At 40.5% G+C, this 27,882-nt stretch overlaps 1 protein-coding gene across 1 annotated transcript in view; it reads right to left on the bottom strand.

Annotated features, from left to right (window-relative positions):
• plxdc2 (plexin domain containing 2) overlaps nt 1-20,380 on the bottom strand; it is a 95,774-nt gene extending 75,394 nt beyond the window's left edge. Inside the window, exon 1 of the mRNA XM_031292987.2 lies at nt 19,915-20,380. Coding sequence (XP_031148847.1) covers nt 19,915-20,008 — 94 coding nt within the window. The 5' untranslated portion in view covers nt 20,009-20,380. The remainder of the gene's footprint in view (nt 1-19,914) is intronic.
• Between the last annotated feature and the right edge of the window lie 7,502 nt (nt 20,381-27,882).

Raw genomic sequence — 27,882 nt, 5'->3', positions numbered from 1 at the left:
GCAGTTCATTTTCACATTCACGACATAACACAAACACATATGGACCTAACATATTTAAAAAAATACAAGTAAAAACGGTTTTATGTGGCAGGGCACCTTTAATCTAACATAATGTATATTATTAGCTTGTCATATGCTTTTTTAATATAAAATCTTAACCTGAAAAGTGACTAGTAGCTAAATCTGTCAAATAAATGATTAAAAAGTATATTTCCCTCTTAAATGTAGACCAGAAGTAGAAGACACATAAACATAAAATACTCTCAAAATGTACAGTATTTAGTTACTTTCCACTATGGCTCTTGTCTACAGCTGCTGTACAGAGGACATATTCAGAGGCAAATGCTTACAAACAAACACATGAATAAAACATGAAAATCTCCCTGCGGTGATATTCCTAAAACACTGCTTTTTTTCTATCGCATGATGAAATGCACACGGCTCAACTCGGGTGTGAAAACATACATTTCATTTCATCACACATTTTGTTTTAAGATTTTTTGCCGCTGATGTGTCAAAAAGGAGTGAAAAGCAGGTACCATAAACAAGGCAACAAGGTGTTTAAAAAGGGTGGGCTTGCCTGCCACAGTTCAATGTGTATGCCAGATTATAGTGAAGGAGGGGAGCTGTGCAGGGGAGGGAACGGCCCTGAGGGGGTTGAACGCTGGGCTGAGCCACTCTGCTGTACCAGGAGCTGCAGCAGACACTTTCCTTTGACTTCACACCACCTGTCTCCGAGGATTCAACCACAGGAGACAGACTGCCAGGGGCTTTACAGGCAGAAAACACAGGGACAGGTTTACACTTAGACACACAGGGAGACTATGCAGAACTGTAACTGATGGAGAGGTATATAAATGTCTGATGCTACAATTCATCCTTTCTAAAATAATTGGCGAGTCTTAGAAGTGAGCAGCCCAAATTTGTCAGGAGCGAATGATTAGCGTGAGATAATGATAACCATTTGGGCAGTGAGTTTAGCAATCCATCTGCTTCTAAAATCTCTCAGGTGTAATTCTGTCCTTGGAAACAGAAGATAAAGTTTGTTGTCTGACAAGGGAAATAATTACAGCATTAGCATATCATTACTGACTGGCAAGGAAACAATAGATCAACAAGACTTTCTCTTTAGTCCTCCAACTATAGCCATAATATCTGGCAGATAGTGAGAGTGTCTCTTCTTAATGAAAGTGTGACGATGGACCAATAGTGAAGGATTTTAATGATTGATGTAAGTGCTCCTTTTTAAACATAAATGTCTCCAAGACTAAATAATTAATTATTGATTTTAGGAAACAGTGCCCTCCTCTTCCCCCCACTATCATTGATGACCAACCTGTTGAGACAGTACAAGAATACAAGTACCTTGGCACAATAATTGATAGCAAGCTACGTTTTGAGCCACACACTGATGGTGTTTGTGCCATAGCCCACCAGCGTATGTACTTTTATCGAAAACTGAGGAATTTTAACATTGACCCCACTTTTATGAGAATATTTTATTCCTGTTTTATTGAGTCTGTTTTAACCTTCTGTTTTATTTGCTGGTTTGGTTCTCTGTCCATAAAAAACAAAAAACGACTAGAGAGTATCGTCAGGACATGTAGCAAGATCGCAGGCATCAACTTCCCCACTCTCTCCCACATCTACTCCAACAGAGTGGCAAAGAAGGCCCAATCCATTGCAGCTGACCCTAGCCACACCTTGTCCTGCCAGTTTAAGCTACTTCCCTCAGGCCGCAGGTAGTCCATGCCCAGATGCAGGTCCAATAGACTCAGAAACTTTTTTATCCCAACTTCCATTTCCACTTTAAACAATTTGCCAGAACTGTTTTAAATGTATGTATTGTATTTACTATTGTGCTTACTTTAGTATTCCATGTTTTGCTGTATTGTTGTGTTTTGTCCTTATGTCTGTCTGCTGGTTGTACAAACAATTGCCCCTCGAGGACAATAAAGTTACCGTGACCTTGAAGTACAACAGCTAATTGAGTTCCTATCATACTCTGACTGGGCCTAAAATGTAATATGAAAAAGTTTTTTTTTTTTTTTTTTTTTTAAACCTTCGATCAAAATATAAATATTTCAGTTTCAAGGAAGTAAAACTCAAACATAAAAAGTAAATATTCAGTAAATGCAGCTTTATCTGTTACACCAGGTTTTATCAAACTCAGAGGCAAAGAAAGTCTAACATACCCACAGTGGGAATGTAGCTACGCAGAAGTTAGATGTGGTGATTTGTCTTCTGTAACCTATTCTCTGCAGGCCTCTAGAAGTGCAGACAACGAGGCCAGGTAGGTTTTGTATAGACCTGTCTCACAGCAGCACATGACTAGTACTGTGTAAAACTGCGTAATGACACCCCTGGCTCCTTAACAGAGTCCATAAAGACAGTACAGTTGTGTGTTGCTGTGTTTATGACCCTGTCAGCTGGGGAACTGGGTCAGCATTCAAACACAAACATGCAGAAACACGTCGGAGACAGCTCTGCTTGGTGTCTCTTGATTTTGTCAGTGAAGTGGAGAAAATGACCTTGACTAACAGGCTTGTCCTCGCACTGAAATATATTCAGATGATCTGCTCTTTGTCTCCTCTCATCTGTGTGACAGCTGCCATTGAGGAAAATTGCTTATCAGTTATTTCCCACTAATTATCTTTAATCCAGACTGATGTACACTGGTACAAGCACTGCACATATTGCAAAAATGCACTGACAATTTCCCTAATTCATAAATGTAATAAAATGAACACAGTGCAACTGTTATGTATTATTATCATCTCTCACAGACTGGAGACCTTCACATCCAAATAATTTCAAATATTCTGCACTGTCAACACATTCAAGCACAATCAAGCATGAAAGAGGATACAATTTCCATTAAAGATATGATGGGAATCAAAAAATGAGTTGCTCTCTGAAGTGAGTGCTTTCTCACAAATTTTAAATGATTTCCACTTATCCCAAAAACGGCAATCATTTTAAACAGTATCGACAACACATAACCCAGAGGTGTTTTCACTGCAATACGACGCTGACCCACAGACCAGTCCCTTAAAAGCATGAGTGATTACACAATCATAAAAAATGATTCAAAGTCAAAAAATTTCCACATTTCATCCACCAATTTTTCCACAAAAAAACAATTTAGAACTAGCAGATACCAACAAACAGTCATTTCCTAAATGTTAAAATATTAAGCAAGTCCAGACATTTCCATGAAAGAACTATAAATGTGGCACTAGAGCAAAAGTAAGGAGATCACCAAAGTCAGTAGGATTCATCCTCTGGGGACCATGAATGTTTGTACAAAAAATCATGGTAATCTATGAAATAGCTATTGAGATATTTCAGTCTGGAACAAAGTGCTGGACCGACTGAAAGACCAATATTGCCATCAACGAGGATAGCAATTGGCCCAAATTATTTAGCACATTCATTCATTTTGAGCCACAATAGAAAAACTCTGTGAGATCCTGAAAGTAAATAAAGAAAAAACATTTTCTTTTCCCACCTCCACTGGAAGGTCAGAGGTCAGACCAGCAGTTTTAGAACTGTAAGGGAACTCTGTCTGGCTCAGTGACACTCACGCAGGACATATGCTAGTTTTCCCCGGGCTTGAACCAGATATTTTCCTTTCTCCCAGTGCAACCTTAATGCAGGCATGATGCCACCCTTTCAAAAACCTTTATTTATAATGAAACACCTACACTCTCTGTGCTATTCAATACAAATAAATGAATGCATTTCTGGCTAACACCTCTGAAGCTACCAAGAGCTGCAGAAAGGCCAGGATGTTCAGTGACTAACAAAAGCCTTCACATCTGCAGGAGAGGAAAAGGGGAGTAGTGGAAAAATAAGGCTGGAAGAAAACAAGTCATCTGTACAATATTTTTTTTAAGCCTCAGCTTTTCATGACAAAAGGGGAGGGTGGGAGAGTGGGCTCTGTTTACATGTGTGGGAATGTGTGTGTGTGTGTCTCCAGTGCTTTAGTTTATTAAAGACAGCGCGAAGGAGTGTTAAAGCTAGAGAGAGAGAGAGAGAGAGAGAGAGAGAGAGAGAGAGAGAGAGGAAGAGAGAGAGAGAGAGAAGGCAAAATCGCTTTTAAGTCAAGGAGGTGAGGGAATATTGCTGACACATGAGAAAAGGTTTGCTCTGCTAACAAGCTCATGATAGGAAGCTCCAGTCTGAACTTTGGCCTCTTCCAACACACCCCACACTCCCTGTAACGCAACATTTAGAGTCTATCTGTTCCCTTCAGATGACCTTTTCAAAGTTGCAGCCATTAAACTTTTATTTCTCAGAAGTTGCTGTGCAATTTGTTCTTTCATTGCTAACAAAATCAACTCTTGCAGCTGAATTCGAGGTTGTGAATCTGCATGGTGGCTGTAAGAAAGCTGGTCCCGCTCCAGCTGTTCGAGCCCTGGAGTCCATGAGTTCAGACGCTAGTGTAGTTCCTCCACTGCCTGCCCTCTCCAACTTTTCTCCATCTCCTTCTCTGTTCATTGTCCTCTTTACAAGGCCAGACCTGTTTTTTTCACTTTTAGACAGATGTGCAGTCCCACATGTTATTCCCATCGCTCTATCCCTCTGATTGCCAGGAATTTCACTGAGCAGAAAACTGAAACAGCTGACAGGAGGAAGCTCATCAACCAGAAAGTGCAAAACATGCTGTTAAATATATTTGACAAATTTCAGAAAGTCTCACCTCAAAGCTATTGGATATTCCAGGATATTATTATGATAAACCTCAACATTTAAACTAGTACACATGCCATATGACAGATTAAGTACATCTACAATTTGAGCAGATAACCTGCAACCACCAAGACAATCAGGTCCTTGTAGTGATATCGCTCCATAAAGAGAGATGTCCTGACAGACAGGATCAAATTATCACCGCCAATCACTCCACAATCCACTTCAGCACAGGCACCGACTGGGACAGTCAAGGTGTCAGGGAAGCAGGGGCCTTTAATTACCTTCGTGACAACACGATTGTAGCCTCATATCAAGCCAGATGTGTCACCTGTAATGTCTTGGCAGTGGGCTGTCACCGCAAATCTGCCACAGGACGCAAAACCCTCAGGGGTGATGCACCGTAATCCACATGTCACCCGGGCCAGGGGAAGTGATTTACCTGCCAGCATGTACTGTATGTTAGACTGAGATATGACCTGAGGGGCTACAGCATGCACGATCAACATGAAAGCATGCAAACTCAACGTGGCCTCCAAAGCCACAAAAATTCATGAAATGATTTTCATCTCTGTGTCATGACAATCTTAACGTTTTGTACATTGATTTTTGCTTATTTAAAAATGAAAGAGTGAAAATTGCCGCCTGGATCTGAGTATTTTGTTAACTTGGAACTGAATCTAATTTGGAGCCGATCATCGGACCCTTACCAACTGAACTGATGTTCACCATGTGGATTATGTCAGCATTAATGTAAAAATATTGGCTTGGCACATTTTAAGCTTGTGGGAGTCAGTGGGATTTTTGAAGACTATTGAAATAGGCTAAATAAGGAGGGTAGAGGGGAAAGTATTTACTTATCATGTTGACAATTGTATCTCTTCTGATAAAGCAGAGTAATTATTAACTTGTGTTTAGGTGTTCTCACAAAGCTCATTGTGCAACTGATATACACTACGAAGTTTCTGTGGTTGAAAAGTCCAAACATAAGCAGAGAGAGAAAGTGAGTGTTTTTTCTTTGAAAAATGACAAACGTTATGAGGCTCCACTGACCTTAACAACCCTAAAAGCTCCCCAAAGCTTTTCTCTGTCAGTGGCATTCTGCTGTAAACAAAGATTTATCGTTGAATCGTCTGAATGTGTGTCTCTGCGAATGCCAAGAAGAAAAAAGTAGACAACATCTTGCTGAAACTGCCAAACAATAAGTTGATGAAATGTAGCAGAAAAACACATTCGGCATAAATGTTAATAACTTGCTTTTTATTTTTTGGTAAGACACAATACATTGAAGATTTTAAGCTGTCCAATCAACTTTTGAGTTCATGTAATTACATGGACATATTGAAAATATTAAAATGGCTCATTCTAAAGAGCTTTTAGTTTTCCTTTTAAATCAATTAGTCTCATGTGGATTACTTTTCCAGCCCTGACTGAAAGTCTTTATTGAAGCTTTACTGCGGTGTAAATGTCAACTCGTCTGAACTATAAGGTTGAAGGTTTATGTGCCCATTCAATCCTGTATTTGCTCATTGATTACAAACCGTTCCCAGTGTCTGCATGCCCATATTTACATTTGCCTACTCTTAGGGGTATTTGTCTAAGGTCTATTGGCAAGTGCTTTATTTGGCCACAGGCCGAGACCACAGTGTTAATGTGTTTGCCTCCCTCATGTCCAGACAGATGAATTTAGCTGTCGAGTCAGGAAATCAGATTGAGGTCTCTTCTTGCTGCAAGAGAAAGGTCAAAGGTCGAGATGAGGGACATGCTATCATACTGATTGCCTGCTCTGTCTCACTCGGTTTAACCACTCTCTGACTCATTTATATTTAAGGAGAGTTTTCTCTCTAAGCCCTCACAACAAGCATGATAATATAGTGGACATTATCCTGCAACGCTACACTAACAAAATTATGTGGACAATCCTCTCCTGGGGTTGCTTTTCTTTTGCTTGACCACTGCCATGTCGAAGCATACAATGATATTTTAGACAGTGTCGTCCAACTTCGGGATGAACTGGACTCAAGCCATAATGCCACCTTTTAATGCTTTTGTTACTGAATGGGAGTAGAGCTGAAAAAATTAACCCATAAATCATCATTAGTCCATCGACAGAAAATTAATCAGCAACAATTTTGATAATTGGTTCATCATTAGTGTTGCTTTATTAAGCAAAAATGACATACTTTCTGGTGCAATCTTCTCAAATGTTACTTTAAATTGAATATTTTTAATATGTTTTTGACATGTCGTAGAAAAAAATCAACAGATGAATCAATAATAAAAATGTCCATTAGTTAAGCCCTAATTGGGGAGTAATCCCTGCAATCAGGTTCCAAAATGTTGTGGAAACCCCTCCCAGAAGAGTGGAGGCTGCTCTAGCAGCATATTGATGCCTATGGTTTTATAATGAGATGCTCACTAATCACGTGTGGGTGTAAGTTTCAGGTGTCCAAATACTTTTGGCCATGTAGTAGTTTGCAGACTGGTGTAATGGTGACTTGGTGGGATTTTCACAATTTTTCACAAAATTATTCACATCTTCTTTCTCCTGGTGCAAACTCAATGTTATCAGCCAGGTATTTGACTTCTAGGCTCTTCATCAGCCTGTGCTGGTGGCGGGTGAATGACAGGCTGCACAACTAAACTCAGATGATGGATGATACAGCTAAAGACTCCTCACACTGTTCATCTTTTACAGAGCTCACATGTTAAAAGAAAACTGGGGCAGGACGAAAAATTAGAATAAGTGGGTGTGAGGGGAAAGAAGCACAGATCGAAGTAACAGGCTAGAACGTACTGTATGATAAGGCGTACAGTACAGGATATGTCAATGCTCATAATGCATTTCTCCACCATCAGGTACTCCAGGAAGTATTGATTGGCAGCTGATCTCCAGCTTATTAAAACGCATCCTCAGTTGGCCGCTCATGGTCACTCTGTAGCAGAGCAGGAGGCAGGCAACCAATCATTCTAGCTTGATGGCTAATCACATGTGACACAGGAACATTAACAGGAATGAGCAGAAGGAGATCCTGATTATATCCAGGTAGAAAGAGACTTGTGTAGCTCTGCAGGTTTTAACTTCCATGGTGCTATTGACTGGAGCAACTCATTCTGCATAGCCCACAAACATTGATACAAGGCATTCGTACCCTGATTCAACTAGCCCACATAGTTAGTTATCTACCTGTCCCTTTACAACACAGGCCTACAACATTTGTTAAGTTTGTATTTCACTCAATCTGTTCCATCTGTTTACACATAATACACAATCACTAGCTGGCAGCTGTGAAGTGGCTGCTCAATAACCTCAAATAGAGGTCGGACTGACACATACACAATTATACAAACAAATGCACACGTGCATTCAAAAGCTTGGCTGTGCACATAAAGACATGCAACCATGTATTGGCCCTGAGCTTTCAATAGACCGTTGGATTCATGATTGATGTTCAAACAATAATACGCCTCAGCAAAAGATCTGATGAGCTGAACTCTGATTTGATCCACTGAACCATTGAGGAAAAACACTCCCACTAATTCTCTGCAAGTGACTCTGCAAAGACAAAAAAGCCCTGAAGGAGGGAAGCTTTTTTTTTTTACAGAAAACATATAAACAAAGGTTCAGGGAAATGCTGGTTTTGACCACTTTTAGCTCATTATCTTCTATCATAACTTCGCCTTTGATTCTTTGTAGATGATTTTCCATTGTGTTTGTTCAGTTGAGAAAATGTCACGTTAAATGACACTTTTTCAACAGTAATTCCAGATTTAGTTGGCACTTTGACATGCTGAATGTCTAATCCCTAATAAGCATCAAAAATCATGAATCATCTCTAAAACGAGCGGACATACAGCTCTGCTCTGACCAGAACTGTCAGAATGATATTTAATAGCTCCTATTAGCAGAAAAAGGCTATGTGACTTTGAATGACATTTTATAAATTGTGTTAAGTCACAAACAGCCCAACTTGCTTTGTAGCAGCGGGGAAATTATAGATTACTGAAGGTTTTGAAGTACCCACCTTCAAAAGAAAACCAGCACTTCTGCCAGCCATTTGGGGCAGATTTGTGGCAAGAAAAGCACATAAAAAAAACTCATTTATATTCATATTGCCACCTCTCATTTTCAATTCTGACTGCTTGTTGATAGATAGGATTTTCAGGACATATATCATTGGGTTGGCAGTTGTCTGGAGCTCGGGCATTCATTTCTGACCACCATTCAAAATGTGCTAGGAAGCAGATCTTTCATTTTATCAGGCCAAAAACAAACCAGGGAAAATGTATTGCATTACAGGTGTCAAATTGCATCACCACAACTTTTTTATTTATGACTTAAATAAATGTGTTTAGATGAAGTTAGGTTGGCAGCAAGCAGGTCCCAGTTGTGATGATGCACAGTGCGTTGGCACCTTGACCACTTCCAGCGTCTGTAATACCAGAGGCCTTGAATGGGGAGCCGGCCAGACATTTAATCAATATCTGGACCTCCTCTGCCTGAGACATGTATCAGCTTTTGGTTGCTGTGGGACAACAGTGCAATGATAAACCCCTCAACACTGCCTCTGGGTTGAGCAATTACATCAAAATGAGGCTGGAGGTTCAGAAAAAAGGATATTCTTTTAGTTTATTTTTCCTTTTCTACAATGGCTACATACTTCTACGACATCTATCAGCTACAAATCCCATCTCATACTGATTTCATGGTTTTACATTGCATGTTGTCATTCACTCCCATCCCACCTGTTTGAGGGAAGGGCACATTTATTAACTGTGTGCAATGGTATGATTAACATATTCATAATTAAACTGCTCACACTAATTAACTTGCCACTCTGAGGCACGGGAGACAAAGGCCTTTAAAAGTGAGTCAATTATCACTTTATGATGTTAGGGCTCCTCTCACCACCTGACAAGACAGCTCTCGCATTAACCCCTTTTAATGGTCACAAACACCAAGAATTCTCTCCATAACAAACACCATTCATCACATTCTTTTGGCAGGACATCGTTAGCTACCGAAAATGAATGTAATTTACCATTTTAATACAACACCTTGCTGCTAGGAACAGAGTGTAATACATTTCTAACACAGAGCAGCTCAGCAGTCCTACAGAGGTGACAGAGTGCTTCAGCAAGATAGGGCCAAATCTGAAGAGCATTCATTCAAAGTGACACTCGGTGAGCAAATACTGCACGTTGAAGACTAGACAAAAGACCCTTCACCTTCAGACAGAAATGATTGAGAGCCTCCCTCTTTGGGCGAGGGGTGAAAACGTGGTTGATACCTAGCTGTATGGGCAACCACTTTCTGCTCCTCGCACTTTCTTTGTCAAAGACGAAAGGACAGGAACGGAAAGCTAAATTTCCCAAGCACAAACAGACACATTCAGTTATACATAACAAATACCTGTATTTAATAGAGATGCCACAAGCAGTCAGGCTTGTCTCGGCTTGCAGACCAGCCAATGTACTGCTTACAAAGCCAAACCACAGACTCTGATCTATTGTGCCTATTAAATTGATGTGTTGTTGCCTTCTCGATCATAACATGTGTACACTTCACAACCTCCCTTGATAGCAGGTTGTTCTCGCTAGACTGTATAAGAAAACACAATTAACTCCCACAGTCAGTGCAGGACATACCACTGGATCAAGACCTGAGAGTCTCTAGTTACCTGGACAGAGTTTCCCACTTTCTCTGTCTCCCATACAGTAGACTCATACAAAGGCCGCTGTTACACCTTGCAATTCATCACCACAAAGCCTCAAAGCAAGCCTTTGTTCCTGGCTCTGTGCTGAGCTCTGGGAGAAACTCTCAGCTAGTAAGCATTGGCGAGGAGACAGGAACCCAAACACCTGGCACAAACTAAATCTCATTTACCAGAATCACTTGTTGATTTCTTTTTCTCGGTTTGGCTCATTTCTGTTTAATCAAGCATGTGTGATCAAGTTAGAAGACGAAAAAGAAGAAGCGGTAAACGGGACAGAGATGAAAATGTGCTGCAAGTGCAACTCCCATTATGAACGAGCTGCCAACTGGCCTCCTGTTTACAGCTTCGGGATGAGCTAAGCGCCCAGTTAGGAGGTGGACAGCTGGGAAGCCCTGGAACTAATTTGTCCAGAAAACTGCATGCGCCAAAAAAAAAAAGATCACCCTGACCTCCAGAAACCTTTGCTTGGTTCTGGGAAAAGTCCTTTCATCCTCTCATTCCTGGCAATCCTGATTCCTGAAGGGTCAAGTGATGAACACCAAAGCCAGACAGGAAGCATTGCAGATGTATTATAAGTCTTCATGACTCCATTGAGGAGTGAATTAGCCAAAACAAGTCGCAGAACAATGTTTACCATTCTCTTTCCAACAGATGACCAAGTTTAATTCCCTGAGGCTGCACAGCCAATATCTGAGTCAATTTCTGTGGCATTTAGTGTTATAAGACATCATTATCAATCCACCAAAAAGTCCCTCCAAGTATATAGAACAATATGTTCACCAGAAAGGCACATGACAGTACCAATAACCAGTTTATACATCCTTAAGATTGGTTCTATCCATATTACAGTAATTATAACATAACATAACATAAACAGAAATCAACTTTGATGGAGTTAAAGTCACAGCTCTATTCTCTGCCTTCTCACGCAGAAACACACACTCGTGGCTGTATATCTTTTCATTTCCATTTAAAAATGCTCCGGCATGTCAAAGTGGAGGTGGAGTATGTCTCATCAGTGCTGTTTATATCCCACCACAAGCAAACACTGACATTGCTCTGTCTGAACTACATGAGGCTCTCGTTATCTACCAGGCTGTACATCGTAGACTGGGATTTTAACAGTGCTAACCTGAAGAGAGTCAGACCAGACCTTTGTCAGCACCACTTGCCCCACCAGAGGAGAGAGAACCCTGGATCACTGTTACTCACCCTTCAAGAAGGAGCTTCTTCCCTCAGGCTGTCCGTCTGCTCAATGCGAACTGTGGCTAGCCCCCCACCCACCACCTAATTTTCTCGTGTTGTATATATTACTATTTTTATGGATTTTATTGTTATTGTTTTTATTGAGACGGAACAGGTACACAATGAATTTCACTGCACATTGTACTGTGTATGATTGTGATTGTGACCAATAAATTTGATTTGATTTGTTAAATCAAGTCTTGCACTGTGAAGAGCTATTGCTGCGGGGCATGCTTGTCCTTTGTCAGGATGAGTTTGGTAGGGAAAAAGAAACTTCTGGACAGGGGATGTGGAGACATTTTCCGGGCATAGTAACAAAGGAAGCAATGTTGGATCTATTAGCAAAGGAAAACACATCAATGTCTGCGAGGGGTTACTTGGCAAAGCTCAAAACATCGTTTGAACATACTCAAGTGTGTGCAGCATTAGCAGGCTAATCACAGCAACAACTGCATGTTATAAAACTGTAATTGATGGGTTTTCGAGTGAGCATGCTTTTAACATGATAAACTGACCAATAAACCTGAGGTTAGGTTGGAGGACAGGTTAAAAGTAATTACACTCACTGAAATAAATGAAGGTGTTTTGCATTTTGCTGACTCAATCCACCTTAAATAACGTAGGGAAATCAGTCACAGGTACTAGCAACTAGGGTTAGGTACTAGAGATGGTCCGATACCATTTTTTGCTTCCCGATACCGATTCCGATACCTGAACTTGCGTATCGGCCGATACCGAGTACTGATCCGATACCAGTGTGTCATATATTTTATTATGTTTCTGTATACTACTATCCCTGTATGGATGTGATATGATTTCTATCTTTGTTGTACGGTCTGGCTCAGGTTAAACTCTTTGTGAAACATGAACAAACACAAACAATGAATGCCACAGAACTTTCTTTTTTTTTTGACAGTCAGTTATAATGGAAAAAGAACATAAATAAACTACTTTAACGTAGATTTTCTTTAGGGCTTTATTACGTGGTATTGAATCAGTGCATAAACTCCAGTACTTCCCGATACCGATACCAGCATTTTAGGCAGTATCGGAGGTAATACCGATACTGGTATCGGTATCGGAACATCTCTAGTAGGTACTGCTCAAAATGTCACAGTTGACCATTAGCTATTGCATCTTATTTTAGAGCTGACAAACACACTGTTTAAACCATCCCTTACACTTTTGATTATGTGTTTTTTGGTTTTGAAAAGGCTAAAACAAAGACACCACCCTTCAAACTCTTGTACAGAGTATCTCTCTTACTACACGCCCATGTGCATAGCTTCAGCATGTGAATCCAAAGCTTACAGTTACTAAACCAGGAGGGGTTTAGTGAACGGTCAAATTAACATTTCGAAATGGAATGGAACACTGGCATAGATGCCAAAACAATAACTCAATTTGCAAGAAACCCTGCAAAAGCCATAGTTACTTTTAACAAAATAAGACAAACTTCTGAAGTGTTTCCACCAGACCTTTTATCTGACGAGAGAATAAGTAAACAAGACCAAGAATCTGACCAAACCTTCAGTGCCAAATTTCAGTCTGGACTCAAAAAGTACTGAGGTTTGAAACTCAGCCCGAACAACAACACGCTGATCCTGCCTTCATCCACCTCACTCGCAGCTGTCTGAATTTAAAAATATAAGAGTTAAGCCAGAAAACAAAAGTTAATGGGAACTGACAGATACAGAGAGTGAGAGAGAAAACTTCCACACACAGTTGCACATATAGGCAAAGGCATGTAGCAGCATGCCGTAAACCCTGTGAGTGACACTTGCTTTTGTGGGACAAAGCCAAGCCAGCGCTCCTGCTGGGCTCAGGATATGAAGCCTGCTTCAGGGTGGTGTGACACAGGCACATCCAGCACCTTATCTTCTTTCAGCACGACTGGACGACCTGGAACACCACGCTCTCTCCTCTCCTTCATGATAGCCATGCATGTAACACTTTGTTCCCCTTTGGAGAGCTGCTTCTTTCAACTTTCGTCAGCGAGAGCATCGAATCTTTGGTTTCTTGTTATCATTTCGGTGCAGGCGCTGCGTGGAAAGGAGGCCAGCACTGTTTGTCATTTTTACATTTGCATAAGCTGGTTTGTGTTGTGATGCACAGCTACAGTATGGGCACCTGAAAGGGTTTGTGTGTTGAAACACCCAGATAGAGGTAAATACAAATCTAAATCCCTATTATCTTTAATAATTTGAAAGGACACATTCATAGTTGTCCTGTAACACCTGCCAGTCATTTCTATCTTTGTCGCTCTTTCATCAGACACGAAAAACACCTCTCCAACAGGTTTGCTGTGTATGAAGCATGAAATCATCCCAACTCTGTTTCACATCATTACGTCTTCAAGATAACAGGCTTTAGCCAACAGGGACCCCTGATACAGGCCATACAACTGAGTGCCAACCAGCCAGCCATTTTATGCAATGTTCCCATAAAATTCAGCACTGTGAACTTTAGGTCACCGTCGTCAAATACCAGGCACTTACTGGTGTGTGTCAGGCTTATAGGTGCCAGGGTTTAACCCCTCTATAGGCCTGCTGTGATCTAATGAGACACTCAAAATATCCTGCATGAAACTTGGCTGAGGTAAAGCCATGTTACCCATAATTCAACCATCCAGTCCTCAGCATTAAGGCAAGACACAACAAAAAGGAAAGGAAAGATTGTGTGAGATAAGATTACTTCAAAGGAAAAAATCACCCCTAAAAAAGATATTTTTCCTATGGATAATTGGCATGTACACTGATATTTCCTGTGTAGCTACACTCTAGTTTAACAGGAGAAGGTGAATCTAAAGAGAATAACTTCCAAGAACAAAACCAGAGAAAGAAAACACAAATATATATATATATATATATATATATATATATATATATATTTGACATACTACTATACGTATATGGTCAAATTATGTTGATTGATTGTAACAGGAAATAACTAACAGATGCAAAGGCAAATGAGGCAGGCAAAAAGAAATTAGATACTGTACACCAAATCCCTCACCAACACTTTGTCGCAAAATTAGTCCTGGATCTCCACAACATATAACCGTGTAAGAGCAACCAAGGGAAGGATTTTCCTTTAACCTTCCTACCAATTATTTATCCTAATATAATAACCTATACTGTTAATCATTACTCACTATACTTTAGAGAGTAATATTTGTATTATGCAGCTGTAATTCTTTTCTCTTGTGCTGTGAGGCTGCTCAGCAACGAGGGGAAATTGCGAGGGGAATAATGCGATTAGCTAATCGTGAAGACCGCGACTAATCGAATGTGAATTATTTTGTTAAATGTTTGGTGTAACATTTGATTTAACAATTTTTATTCCTCTTTTCATTATTATATTTACTGTTTTGTCATAAGATAAATGACAGAACAATGTTACATATCACAGATTGTTTAAAGAGATTATTATTTTCTGTGGATTTTTATTTTATTACTTTATTTACATGATCGTAGAAGGTGCGATATGTGGCTAAAAAACAATCGCAAATTGAATCGTAATCGCAACATCTGGCAGAAAAATCACAATTCGATTTTTTCCCCAAATCATTCAGCAACAATTGGAAGTGAATGAGCTTTTGAGCTACATGAAAGACAATGAGGAAAAGCTAAAGAGGAGCTTAACTGCACTGGGTTTCATTAACTAGTGGCCTCTTTGCTCTTTGTCTCTGAGCCTATTGAACTCTGTGTGCCGCTCCGGCCCTCTCAAGCCGTCAGACTTAGCTTCTTCCCAGAGTAAAAGGGGCAGGGAGCTCAGAGACGAGGGCCAGGCGTGACTAATGCAGGAGCCTGGTGCTGCTGTTGCATGCTGGTCGGGGGGGCGACCCTGCCTCCCTGCCTCCGCGATGTATGGCATGGCCCACTGTGGCTGCATACAGGGCAGCACATAAACCCTAGCCGCCGTCGCCGCCCCTCCTTGTCTCTCATACCACCCCACCCCCGTCATCCATTCATGGCAGATCCTTTCAGCAGGTCATTCAGAGGGCCAATAAAGAGGCTAGCTCATTCTGTCCGTTCTAAAATGTGCAATGTCAGAAAGAGGGAGAGACAGGGGGGAGGGAGGGCAGATTCCAAGAAGGCTTACAATCTCTTTACTAAAGTAGACTGAGCCAGACCTCCCATTTTGTTCTCCGACAGTCTATGTTGGGAATCATTCCTTCAGCATGACAAAGAGACGAGAGCAACATGGCAGCATTTGTCATGAAAAGGGATGCGGTTTAATATCAAATCTCAATCCTTGTAAATCCCTCATTGAATCGTTTTAGTTTGTTTGGTGGGAAATGAAGGCATCAATTAAAATATTAAATAATGACTGTAAATGTAGAGTATCATACCTAAACCACTGGGATTTTACTGTGGACAGGGCGGAGGGCTTTTACCACATATTTTTTCACTGCTCTGTGATGTTCCCTGTCCTGACTCAGTTCTCATTCTGCAACCATTCCAACAGACCCTCTGATGTTAAATTACAGTTAGACTTAGCAGAGATAAATTGTTGGGTTCAGGTTAAAGCTATAGTGCGTAGTGCGTAGTTTCTGTCGCCCACATGAGGAATTCTAATCGATGACAACAAAACTGTTGGCGCGTCCACATGATACAAGCCTTCCGTGATCCCTTGAATTCGGTACTCAGCCCTAGAGAACACAAATCGTCTGAGGCTGAGCACTCGTCGTTCTCAAGTTATCAAAGATGCCAGCTGATGACAAAAGCCCCAGATCAGAAGCAAATCGGCACTGGCTCAGCGCTCGCAAATCAGCGATTGAACACTATGTGCTATGCATTATGCATTTCCAACACGGACCAAAGTTGTTGTTGCACCTTGAGGCTATAAATAGTAAAGACGTGTGTCTATTTTGAGAACATGTGTGCCAAAGACAACATCAACAAGCATGATACAAGGAAAGAAAGAAATCCCATTCTTCAACCAGCATTTGTCGCAAGTCAGCCAACGTGGTTGTGTTGGTCAGTCTGGCACGAACAGCATGCCCAAGCTGATCCCACAAGTGTTCAATGGGGTTGAGGTCAGGACTGTGTGAGATGCCATCCCACAGCAGTGTGTGACCAGGCTGGTGACCAGCATAAGGAGGAGGTGGCAGGCTGTTGTGGCTGTGTATGGTTCTTCCACACGCTACTGAGGCTCCTGTTTGTAAAATGAATAAATTGTTAAATTGCCAATATGTCTTGTTTCTTCAAACTTCAATCATCCAATCCACCAAACACCAAACGAGTCAATGGCAGAATAACCTGTTTGGGAAATTTTTCATGGACGCAACACACATACTCAGCGCTGCTGCTGCTCATCCCACAAATGAATGTTCCTTATAAATGGGGCACCATTTAAAAGGGAACTAAACAGGCTTTCCAACGGTATAAGATGTATTGCCAAAAAGCATTGTTACCACAGAGAAATAATCTACCAAACACAAATTTCCTTACTTTTTGTGCTAAGTTTATTTTAATGGTTGATTAATCTGCAAATTATTTTTGTAGATTAACTGATTGTTTGGTCTATAAAATGCCAGAAAATGTTGAAAAATGTTGATCAGTGTTTTCCAGAGCCGAAGATGACATCCTCAAATGTCTTGTTATGTCCACAACTCAAAGATATTCAGTTTCAGTCATAGAGGAATTCAGAAACTACAAAATGTTCACATTTAAGAAGCTGGAATCAGAAAACTTTTACATTTTTATCATAAAAAATGACTCAAACCGATCAGAATTATATCATGTTTGCGAATAATTTTAATAGTTGACAACTAATCGATGAATCGCTTAATCTTTGCAGCTCTACAATACAGTAAGTTGTGTAGCGTGAACAGCACAGCGATCTGACGACTTTGAAAGTACTGCAGTGTGAACTAGGCATTAGCACGCGTTTGTATACTGTACGCCATCAGCTCCTTTATGAACACCTGTAGAGTCAGAGTGAAGCAACTAAAGAGAGATTGAGAATGAAAGATTGGATAAGGGATTTGTTGGCCTGGAAGTTTAAGAAATCCAGGTATTATACTGTAGCTGACTTGGAACTGGATCTAAAATAGTACAAGCTATAGGAGCCATTGTCATGAAAATCAAACTTCAGAGCCAGTCTGCATGTTTCTCTGCAGCTCACACTCCTATGTGAGTGTGTGTTTGTATGATTGCAGAGGTGGCTGCTGGCAGTATGATGGATGAGGGAGCTAAAGACATCCATATCGCTGCCTGTGAGCGGATTAACCCTCTACCAACCAAAGAAACACAACTCTGAGCATCCACAACAAATTCAATTCCACACACAGCCACAATCTTAGCACATTAGCAGCCCTCAGCGCAGGCTTTTAAATCAGACCGCATCATTACATGAGGCCAGACTTTCTCTCTCACGCTCTCCCTCTTTCATTCTTCTATCGCTTATGCAGACACACTCCAGACTCTAGTGGAACATCTCTTTTTCCACTCCGAGAGAAGCACCAGAGTGGAAATTAACCCCCAAATCAGCCCCAATTTTGTGAGTGTGTCACTGGTGAGTGTATCACAGAGTGAGCCACAGACTAAAAGGTTATATATAAAAAATAAAAAAAAAATGATTCACAGAGCTCACAGGATGTTGTGTAATTTCACCCAGATGTGCTTCATAGCTCATCTAACTAATAAATGCAAGTGCAACCAGTATTTCACATCTCAGGCTCTTCTGGAGCTGCTGAGCCACTTTTTACAAGTCTGTTCTGGTAGTGAATGATGCATTATTATTTTACTTCCAGAGAGCAGAGGAGTCCACCTGTGCTCTATAAATAAAAGCCTAGCTAAGGAAGGACATGGGCTGCTTCTTACAGCTGAGCCGAGGTCAGTCTACGACAAGGGATGCCTAGATGTCTAAAAATACAGTCCTACATACTAAATGTGTCCAGCTCGAGCAGGAGATGGAGCGATGAAGCGCTCTGAGAGGAAAAATCCCATTCTGTTTATGGATGTTGGGGAGTTTCCTTCAATTTGCAACCTTTGACAAGCTTCATTCTGATAGTTATCTCACATGAAACACACACAAGCCGTTGTTTTCTACTGAAGCACTGATGTGAAATGAGCCAGAGTGCAGCAGCAGCCCAGCAGATTGATTGAATTCATAAATAAGACCGAGTACGCCTGTGTGAAACTAAAAAGTGTGTGTGAACGGTCACACACGGCCGATAGCATCTCTCCCAAAGAGAGCCATACATTCCAGTAACTCTGTGGTCTGCACTCACACACGGGTTTAATTTACAGTCACTGTCAGCAGCCCAACATTTCTCTAACCACTTTCTGATATGTGATGAAAATCCACTGCCAGCAATAAAAGCTCTGGGAAACAAGAGCTCGCCTGTGTGAACAGGACGTTGGCATGAACTTATTCTATAGTCTGTCGTAGGGCAAGCTGTGTGTGTGTGTGTGTGTGTGTGTGTGTGTGTTTGATGGACTAGATTTGAGATTAGTGGACTTTAGGTGCACACGCTGTGGCTTTACAGTAGGGATATTGTTCACACTGGAGTCCTCATTCTCCAGTGTTGACTGTGTCTTATAATCAAGGACATCAAGATGGTCAGAGTGTGCAGCATTTCCTCTGTAGGACTTCTACAGAGAAAGCACCTGCACTACGTAATGGTTACTGATCTCAAATCTGCAAAAAGTTGCCGAAGGATGTTACAGGTCATACCTGAGAGGAAAATCTCACATATAAATATGCCAGAAAACACAAAAAGAGACATTTTTCCTCTACAGATTTTGACATTTGCATACCCTGCATTGATTGCTTTGATTGTATTACTACAATATACAGAAATAATCCGATCAGCCTGAGGGGGAAATGCATGAGCAAAGATGAAAAAAAAGAAAGGCAATTAACTCAAACATGCAAAAAATTATAATAATTAGAATACAACAATGTCTTTGATCTAGACAGAAAAAAAGGAAGTTAGGAGGTCATGTTGCCCTCCTCTACATAGATTGTTCCTAAAAATAAAAGAATGAAAGAGAAACAGCTTTCAGGGTGTCGGTCTTCTTTTTTTTTTGCACACATTTATATATGATATAGGTTTTTTTAATACGCCCACAAAGGATGCAATTTGAGCATAAATCAGTCATTCTTAATGCAAAAGCAACGCACACTCCACACGTGTCTGATGGTTGTTTTCTCCTGCATGTTTTGCAGACGCATTTGACTTCTGCATTAAGAAACGGACCTCTCGAACTCAGGACTGGTTCATATTTAAGGTGCTGGTTCTTACCGCTGCTGGCTGTGATCTCGGCTCGGGAATCCCCCACACACTGCAAAACTAAAACAACTCCAACTAGAAGGTCGAACGTCTTCACACCCGCCATATCCAAGTTCCGCCGCTGATTTTGTTCTCAATATCCCGGTGTCCGTCTTCCTCATGCACCGACACCGCTTCCACGCGGACTCCGTAACTCTCCTGCCTCTCCTGCTGCTTTTAAAACGGAAACCTGCCTGCGCTGCACTGAGCTGTTGTTTGTTCCAGCGTGTGCCACACTGCGCGCTCCTGGAGAGTGTAAACGCGCTCGTCTGAACAGGTCTCCTCCTCCAAAAATAAACAAAAAATAATAAGAGCAGAAGAAGAAGGAAACAAGTTCTTAACTTAAATTTGCATCCCAGTCCGACACACGGGTCATCCCACTGGCCGGAGGTGCAGTGTGTGTGTGTGTGTGTGTGTGTGTGTGTGTGTGTGTGTGTGTGTGTGTGTGTGTGTGTGTTGTGTGTTGTGTGTGTGTGTGTGTGTGTGTGTGTTTCTGTGTTTTGTGGGCTAATGCGCTCCTGGAGAAGACAGTGCGCTCCCTCCGTCATCAGCTCCTCGGAGCCAATGACTTCTTCTTCGGTTTGATGCTCTGTGTGTGTGCAGAAGAAGCGGAGGAGACAAACACACAAATAGTTTCTCCAGCTGCAGGAGAGACAGTCAAGATGTTTGCCTTGAGGTATTATCTGCACCGTGTCTGACAAGCAGCGTTTGAATGATGTGGAAAGATGTGTTTGGAGCTTCAGGAGCTGCTGCTGTAGGCCTCCTGTTTGCCGGCAGACAAAACGATGTTGAACATGCTGGACTCGTTCCTCAGAGGCCTTTTTTTAAATTAATGAATGCTTTATTAATATATACAGTATAGGCTACAAGAGATTTAGGTTGTATATGGGCTGTTTGGAGGTTTATAGTTACTATTTTATTTGTGTTATTTTACTTATCTCCCTATTTCAGTGTCCTAATGTTTGTTATCTATCCATCTTCGTTCCTACCTTCGTTCCTTCCCTTCACTGCACACAGACAGATGATCGAACTGTGAGGGCGCCCTCTTCAGGTGCAAGTTAGGTCATAATACATTAACCCTCTTTGTTGACTATTGGTTTTACTGCCCACAGACCCCACTGCTGTATGTTATAACGTCATTATTATTATTATTATTATTATTATTGCAAAATCTAATAAATCGTTTCCTTTGAACATGTTGGAAGTGGTAAGCCTTTCCTTTTGCCACAAATGGGCAAAGGAAATATTTCCTGTTTTATGTTTGCTATGCATGAACAAATGTAATCATTTAGTTTGTTAAAAGGTAATTCATAGACACTGAAATGTTATCCTACATAGTGATGTTACTTATGTTTGGGGTCACTTGCATCCCATTTAACCCCCTCCATTAGACCTCTTAAAAATCCAGATAGAAAATCCAAATTTGGGAGGTTTAGGTAGAGGTAGAGCTGCATAAAAACCGTCAACACCATATAGTGTAATAATATAAGCGACAATGAAAATTCATTGTATATAAGTAAAGTGTAGTTTAGCAGACGTTGTAACATGTCATCTGTTCAAAGTTGCGTTTTTATGCAAATCTCATCAAATATTTTAATTTAGTTTTAATTTATTTTTTTGAGCTGTTACAGAGGGGCTGGGGTCTCCAGGACACAAATCACAGATCAAAAGGGTTAATGGATGGATGGGAATTTTGACATGTAAATTCCTCCCTTTTCTAATGATGTTGCAAAAACCAAAATCTAGAGAAGACATTTGCTCCCTTTGTCCCCCCGTGTGTCACATTGTCTCAGAAGCAGCCAGAGATCAAAGGGGGAGAATTTGGAAACCTCTCGTAAGGAAACATTTCTTCCTCATTGCTTAGTTTGTGCTCATTTTGCACAAGGATAACTTGGACCACATGCTTCTTCCAATTAAGACACTCGCTGTGGGAATTCAGGAGCTGCACCACAAGTCATGGAAAAGCTAAAAAACAAAAAAAACAAGAAGAAACTCTTGCATAAAGGACCACTTTTATAATTTACTTGGCTGCATATTGAACATTTAAAGTAAAGGGTTGTTTTTGTGCTAAATGGATTTTCAACTTTTTTAATGGTTAATAAAAAAAAGTTTAAAAATCCAAACCTGGGGGCAAACAATATTCTGTGAACTTCTGAAAGCACACCAGTCTGGCTAAAATAAAAAAAACAGATCAATAAATAGCAATTACTTCACTAGCTTTGTCAGTAATTAGTCATTCCCTTGATTATCTCCACTGGCCACTAAAAATGAATCTGTCCCTGTTATCTTTACAGAGTGGCGCATGCCAAATGCTAACAAATTTTGTAAAGGGATTTTGTTTCAGCACAAAGTGAATACAGCTGCTGCTTTGTGCCAGATCCAGTAAAGTGTCAGTGATGACACTGACCTGAAGAGGAACACTTCAGTTTGTCTTTTTTATTTTTTTAGCCATACAAGGTAAACAAAGTCAACTGTTTAGAGAAAGCGCCTTATAACGGCAGAACTTGCCTAATAATCACAGCAAGTTTTCTTCTGTATCAAAGTAACCCAGTGATAGTTGTCTGTGCATCAATGGGTACAATACCAACAGGAACTGCTAATAGCTAATTTGGCATACTTTTAATGGTGCCAAAATGTAAACAAATATCTTCCTGTTTATAATCCCCATGGCCCCCAAATACTGTAAAAGAATAAAAATACATAAATATATATTGTTTACATACAAATATATATATTGTTTACATACATATATATATATATATATATATATATATATATATATATATATATATATATATTTTACCACTATTAAACCCACTAACATGATTCTTATATTCCTGGAACAATGATCTTCTCTATCCATTCATACACATTGCCCAGTGTTGAAAACCTGTGGACATTTTAAAATTGAACCTCTTGTCGACGTAATGTATTGTCTATGTAATAATCCTGAAGGCTCTTAATGCAGTTATTTGTCTGAGCACTTAAGTCTTGAGGATGAGGCATTTAGGGATGTGTGAAAACTCCTCGCCCAAATATCAGAAGTAGGCCTAGATGAAGCGACTGAGTGAGTGACATGCTTTTTCTTTCACTTCCCTCCAAAATAGCTCTGGGAGACGCTGTTAAGATCATAAGACTCAAATTCATATCTGTTGACAGCGCCTTTCCATGATAGTGTCACATGCACATTCTCACATAAATCTTGATTCACCCTCTGCGTGATCCGATCAACACACATCTCTTGTGCACCCAAAGGGACGTATATCAAACTTGTGTACAGCAAACACATACATTCCCACCCAGATGGACATAAAAATATACTGCTTAGTGATGTATTTCCCTCATAAATGGAGATTGTTGTTGACAAATGCAGCACGGACATTTAAACCATAAAGCATCTTTCATCAGATCACGCAGTCCAGTATCAGGATGAAATAGGATTTAGTGCTGAAGCTGGGAAAGCATCTTCCATCCACACACATGCACTTCTACTCCCCTTTATTTTCGCTCTCTCTGCAACTCTTTCCATGCACTTTAATCATCACTCGAGACTCAGCGGCCACAGCTCCCCATGCAGTCTGCTGCTCTAATCACCTTGTTCCACAACTCCAGCAAAAAGAAGCCCAGCTAGTCATCATCTTTCTCTCTAAACTGTCTTTAAGCCTTTCTTTCTCAAACCTTCTCTGACTTCTTCCCTGTGTGACGTAAAGCAAGATCAGTCACAGACAGCGTGAACTTTTGATTGGCTGGAGACCACGCCGCACTCAGTCTCCCTCTCCCCAGGGTGACCTTAAAGAGCATCAAAACGTCTGCGATGAAGTTAGTGAAATGAGATGGAAGCGACATCAAGGGTCTTAGATCTGACAGGTGGTGGCAAGTGTACATTTTCCAAAGAGTGCTAATATGTAGATTTGGTTCCCACTTGTTGAGTTGCAGAGCAGCATGTCACCGCAGCATTTATGACGCTTGGCTACTTAATGAACAGAGAACAGAGTGAAGTCATAAATTGAAACCACAGAGGAGAACAAGCTCAGCTCTGTTTCTGTCTTTCCATTATAGCCTTGCCGATTAGTAGCTTTTCCATTTCACAATATAACAAGACCTGAAAACACACAATCATTAAGCTTTTTGCTTTGAGTGGAAGAAAAGGTCAACTTTCTTCTCTTATTGGTCCATTTTCTTCTACTTTTTCAGGCTTTAAACTTCTCTGTCACTTCGGCATCATATCCACCCAATCATTTCATTTAATCCTGTCTGTGATCCATGAACCAATTGGTTATTGAATGCTGCTACTAATGCCCTTTAAAGCTGCTATATTTACTTTATTTCTCTTAACATTAAATAGACAGAAAGAGAATATGCAGTATTCTCTACGTTACTTGCCTCTACCAACCCCAGCTTCTAGGAGATGTTGCTATGTCAATATGTTGCATTACATCTCCAACTGATTTCTCTTCATTTAACTGCTTTAAATCTTAACAGAGCACTTCAAGTCAAACAGAAAGGTGTGTGGTCAATAACAAGCTCACTATAGAGGAGGGCTTAGGTTAATAAACAATTAGCACTGTAAAGATAGGTCTGGCAATGCGAGACTAATAAACGATGGACACCATGACTGCTATAGCAACATAAATAGGAGGCAGGAGCAATGCAACACGCTGTCATTTCAGCAACACCATGCCTCCTCTAGCAGCTCTGAAAACAGCCTCGCATGTGAAAACTACTGAGCTACACGACAATATACAGTATATTGATCAAACGCTCATGAGTAATTCATTCCAGTCCATGGCAGAACGAATCATTCTCTAAAGCCTTGATTGTGTATCTCATGAAGCAATAATAATAAACAATAATAAACTTAAGAATCTTATTAATTCAGCAATGTTTGATGGTAATTGACTCTGTAATGAGGGAATGGTCTAATTGGTAATTGGTTGTAGAAAGTATATAAAACATCCTTTATAATTTCTTTCAAGTAATGAAGCTTTGCTGTACAACACAGGAGGCAGTTAAGATTTAGATAAAACGCTTTTACAGCCCGAAAACCACAAGAGAACCGATCAGAAGCCACTCATCGGCGCCTCCTCTCCTCAGCCTCCACAAGAAGCCGAGACCTGCAGCGATTTTCTGAAGAACGGTCAGAGGACGGCCCCCTGGGCTGATCGCCATCCACTCTCACTGAATACAGAGAGAAGAAACAGACATTTTCCTCTGCACTCAGCCAGAGAGGATGGTAGAACCAATTCAGAGCTATCATTACAAAGAAATGGGGTGAATTCCACCTTGACCTGACTTGGCTGGTTGAAAAACCTCAGTCCCCAGCTGCAGGAGGAGGAAATTGGGACTGAATGCTGTAATAGCACGATGACAGCTCATGGTGGACAAGGACTCAGGTGAGCAGTTATGTAAATGAAGAATCAACTGTTATTTTGACAGAAGGAGTCCTTAAAGGCTGTCATTGCTGAGCGATCTCATTACAGGAACCTTTCCGAGTGACACGCAAACAAAAAGTGACCTTTAGATGGGCTCTGTGATTAACAAAATGTGACAACAATAGCTCCGGTGAGAAAAGCTGACTAACGCTGCCTTTACCAACAAGGACAAAGGCTGGCAGCGTGTAGCAGCTCTCCTGTGTGCTATTCAACAGCATGAATAACGAAGCTACCAGAAAAAATGTTCGGAACAAAAAACATTGATAGCTGCACATTCTCAGTCAGCAGGCCATCGTGTGAGAGGGTGGCATTGTTTGTGTGGTGGCATGTTAGTGGAAAAGGTTTTTGTGACGGCTATTGATTGTTGCGTTAGGTCAAATGTCACAGGGTTGAGAAACAAATATTGATGTAGAGGTTGTGAAAAGGCTGAGCTGGTGTTTTTGGTGTTTCACAGAGGGAGACAGAAATGTGCCCTTCATAGGATTGTTGGATTTGCAATAGTTAATAATGGTAACAATCATAAAACTTATACAAGTACACAAATATGAAGACATATCAACATATCCCTTAAAGTGTAACTCTCGCCAAACTGCAACCTAGGGTCTTTTTGTGAATGTACCCGAGTCAAACTTTCATTTAAAAGCATATTTAGAACGGAATCGCCACTTTTAAGATTTACCGTATTTTTGTTTTTCGGTCAAATGGCCTTTTGAATGGGAGTGCTAGGGGCATTTTTATGCTAGCCTCAAAATAGCTATTTTTAAAACACTAAGAAGGCTCGACACAACATGAAACTTTGCTCCAAGTATCACCAGGGGCTCTACACCTTAACGAAAGCATTGACAACATTGTTTGTGTACCCAGAGTTTACTAAAAAGAACTAACAAACTCACATTAGCAGTTGTTGTTTACGCTATCCGCCATTTTCCCAGTCAAAAATAGGCGATCTCCGAATGCGAATGAACGGACTCCATAGGAGGAAATGTCATTCTTATATGAGGCTCCTTTTTCAACTACAAGGTCAATATTGTGTCTCACTAACGACAAAACAACAAATAATCCGTGCATTTATATGGAACTAAGCTTTTGGAGCTTTCCATCTTTACTCTCCTCCCTCGACTATTTTTGACTGGCTCAATAGACGGCGACCGGAAGAACAACAGCTACAATGAGTTGCTCAAAACCTTTCTTTTTAGTAAACACTGGGTACACAAACAATATTGTCAATGCTTTCGTTAAGGTGTAGAGACCCTGGTCATACTTCGAGCAAAGTTTCATGTTGTGTCGAGCCTTCTTAATGTTTTAAAAATAGCTATTTTGAGGCTAGCATAAAAGTGCCCCTAGCACTCCCATTCAAAAGGCCATTTGACCGAAAAACGAAACTACAGTAAATCTTAAAAGTGGCGATTCCGTCCTAAATATGCTTTTAAACGAAAGTTTGACTCGGGGACCCTAGGTTGCATTTTGGCGAGAGTTACGCTTTAAATAAACAATATTTGAGGATACATTCTTATTTATTTGCATGATCAATTAGCTGAATGGGTTAAAGCTGTTATGGGGGCTAAATTCAATACTGCTTTACGAAGGCAGAGAGCGCCAACTACAGAAGCAATCCAACTAGCTATATCTGCTTCTTTAATGTTAGTGTAGCTGTCTATTTGTCACTCTCTGTGACAACTTTACATGCTGTTTTCATTACATTACAATATACAGCTATAGCATAATATTTGTTTATATTCTAAAACAGATGCCAGCAAGTCAGATTCCAGTCTAAACTTCTGAGCAAATGTGTAGTTTCTGTTTTTTGGCTTTGTAGGGCAGAATAGTGTCAGAGGAAAATGCAGTGAGTCAATATAAGTGAGGGCACAAACAATAAAACAGAGCAGCTCAAAGGCTGAAATTGATCCTGTGGCCCTTTGATAAATCTCTGACCCAGAATCCCACCTGCAGACTCAGCAAAGACTCCACAGTGATGGAGAACGAGACTAAACAGTAATGACAATGGAGATTGTGTTCATCCACGGTCTGAAAATTAAAGATTCAGAACTTGAACTTGACGCAATATAAAGGAATGGGAGTATGTTTGGATGTGTTTTAGACTAAGTGCAGTTCTCTCAGAGCACTCACACGCAGATTTACCTGACATTTATTATAAATGGGATGGAGACTCCAACTCCCTATAAAACCCACAAGTACCACCATATTAAAAAGCAGGCCAAAGAAAGAAAACGTTTTTTGTTCCTCTATATGTCAAGCTTTTGATATTGGTAAATATGTAATCCCATAAGCCTTTTTCATAGTAGACATTTTGAGTTAAAGTATCATAATAGGCAAAGCAGAGGTATTGCTAACAACATTAACGATGGCTCCATTCTAGTTTATCCATCATTAATTTTATTACTGACACGTGTGCTTCTAGTACGGTGACAAAATGTGTTCTTTGAAAATGGCTCATTGGATAATTAAGTGTTAGTCAATAACAAAGTCTCATTAATTGTAGCAGCACAGG

Source organism: Sander lucioperca, chromosome 23 (genome assembly GCF_008315115.2).
Source record: "Sander lucioperca isolate FBNREF2018 chromosome 23, SLUC_FBN_1.2, whole genome shotgun sequence".
In the NCBI taxonomy this organism is placed as follows: domain Eukaryota; kingdom Metazoa; phylum Chordata; class Actinopteri; order Perciformes; family Percidae; genus Sander; species Sander lucioperca.
This window is presented reverse-complemented; position numbering and strand designations above follow the sequence as displayed.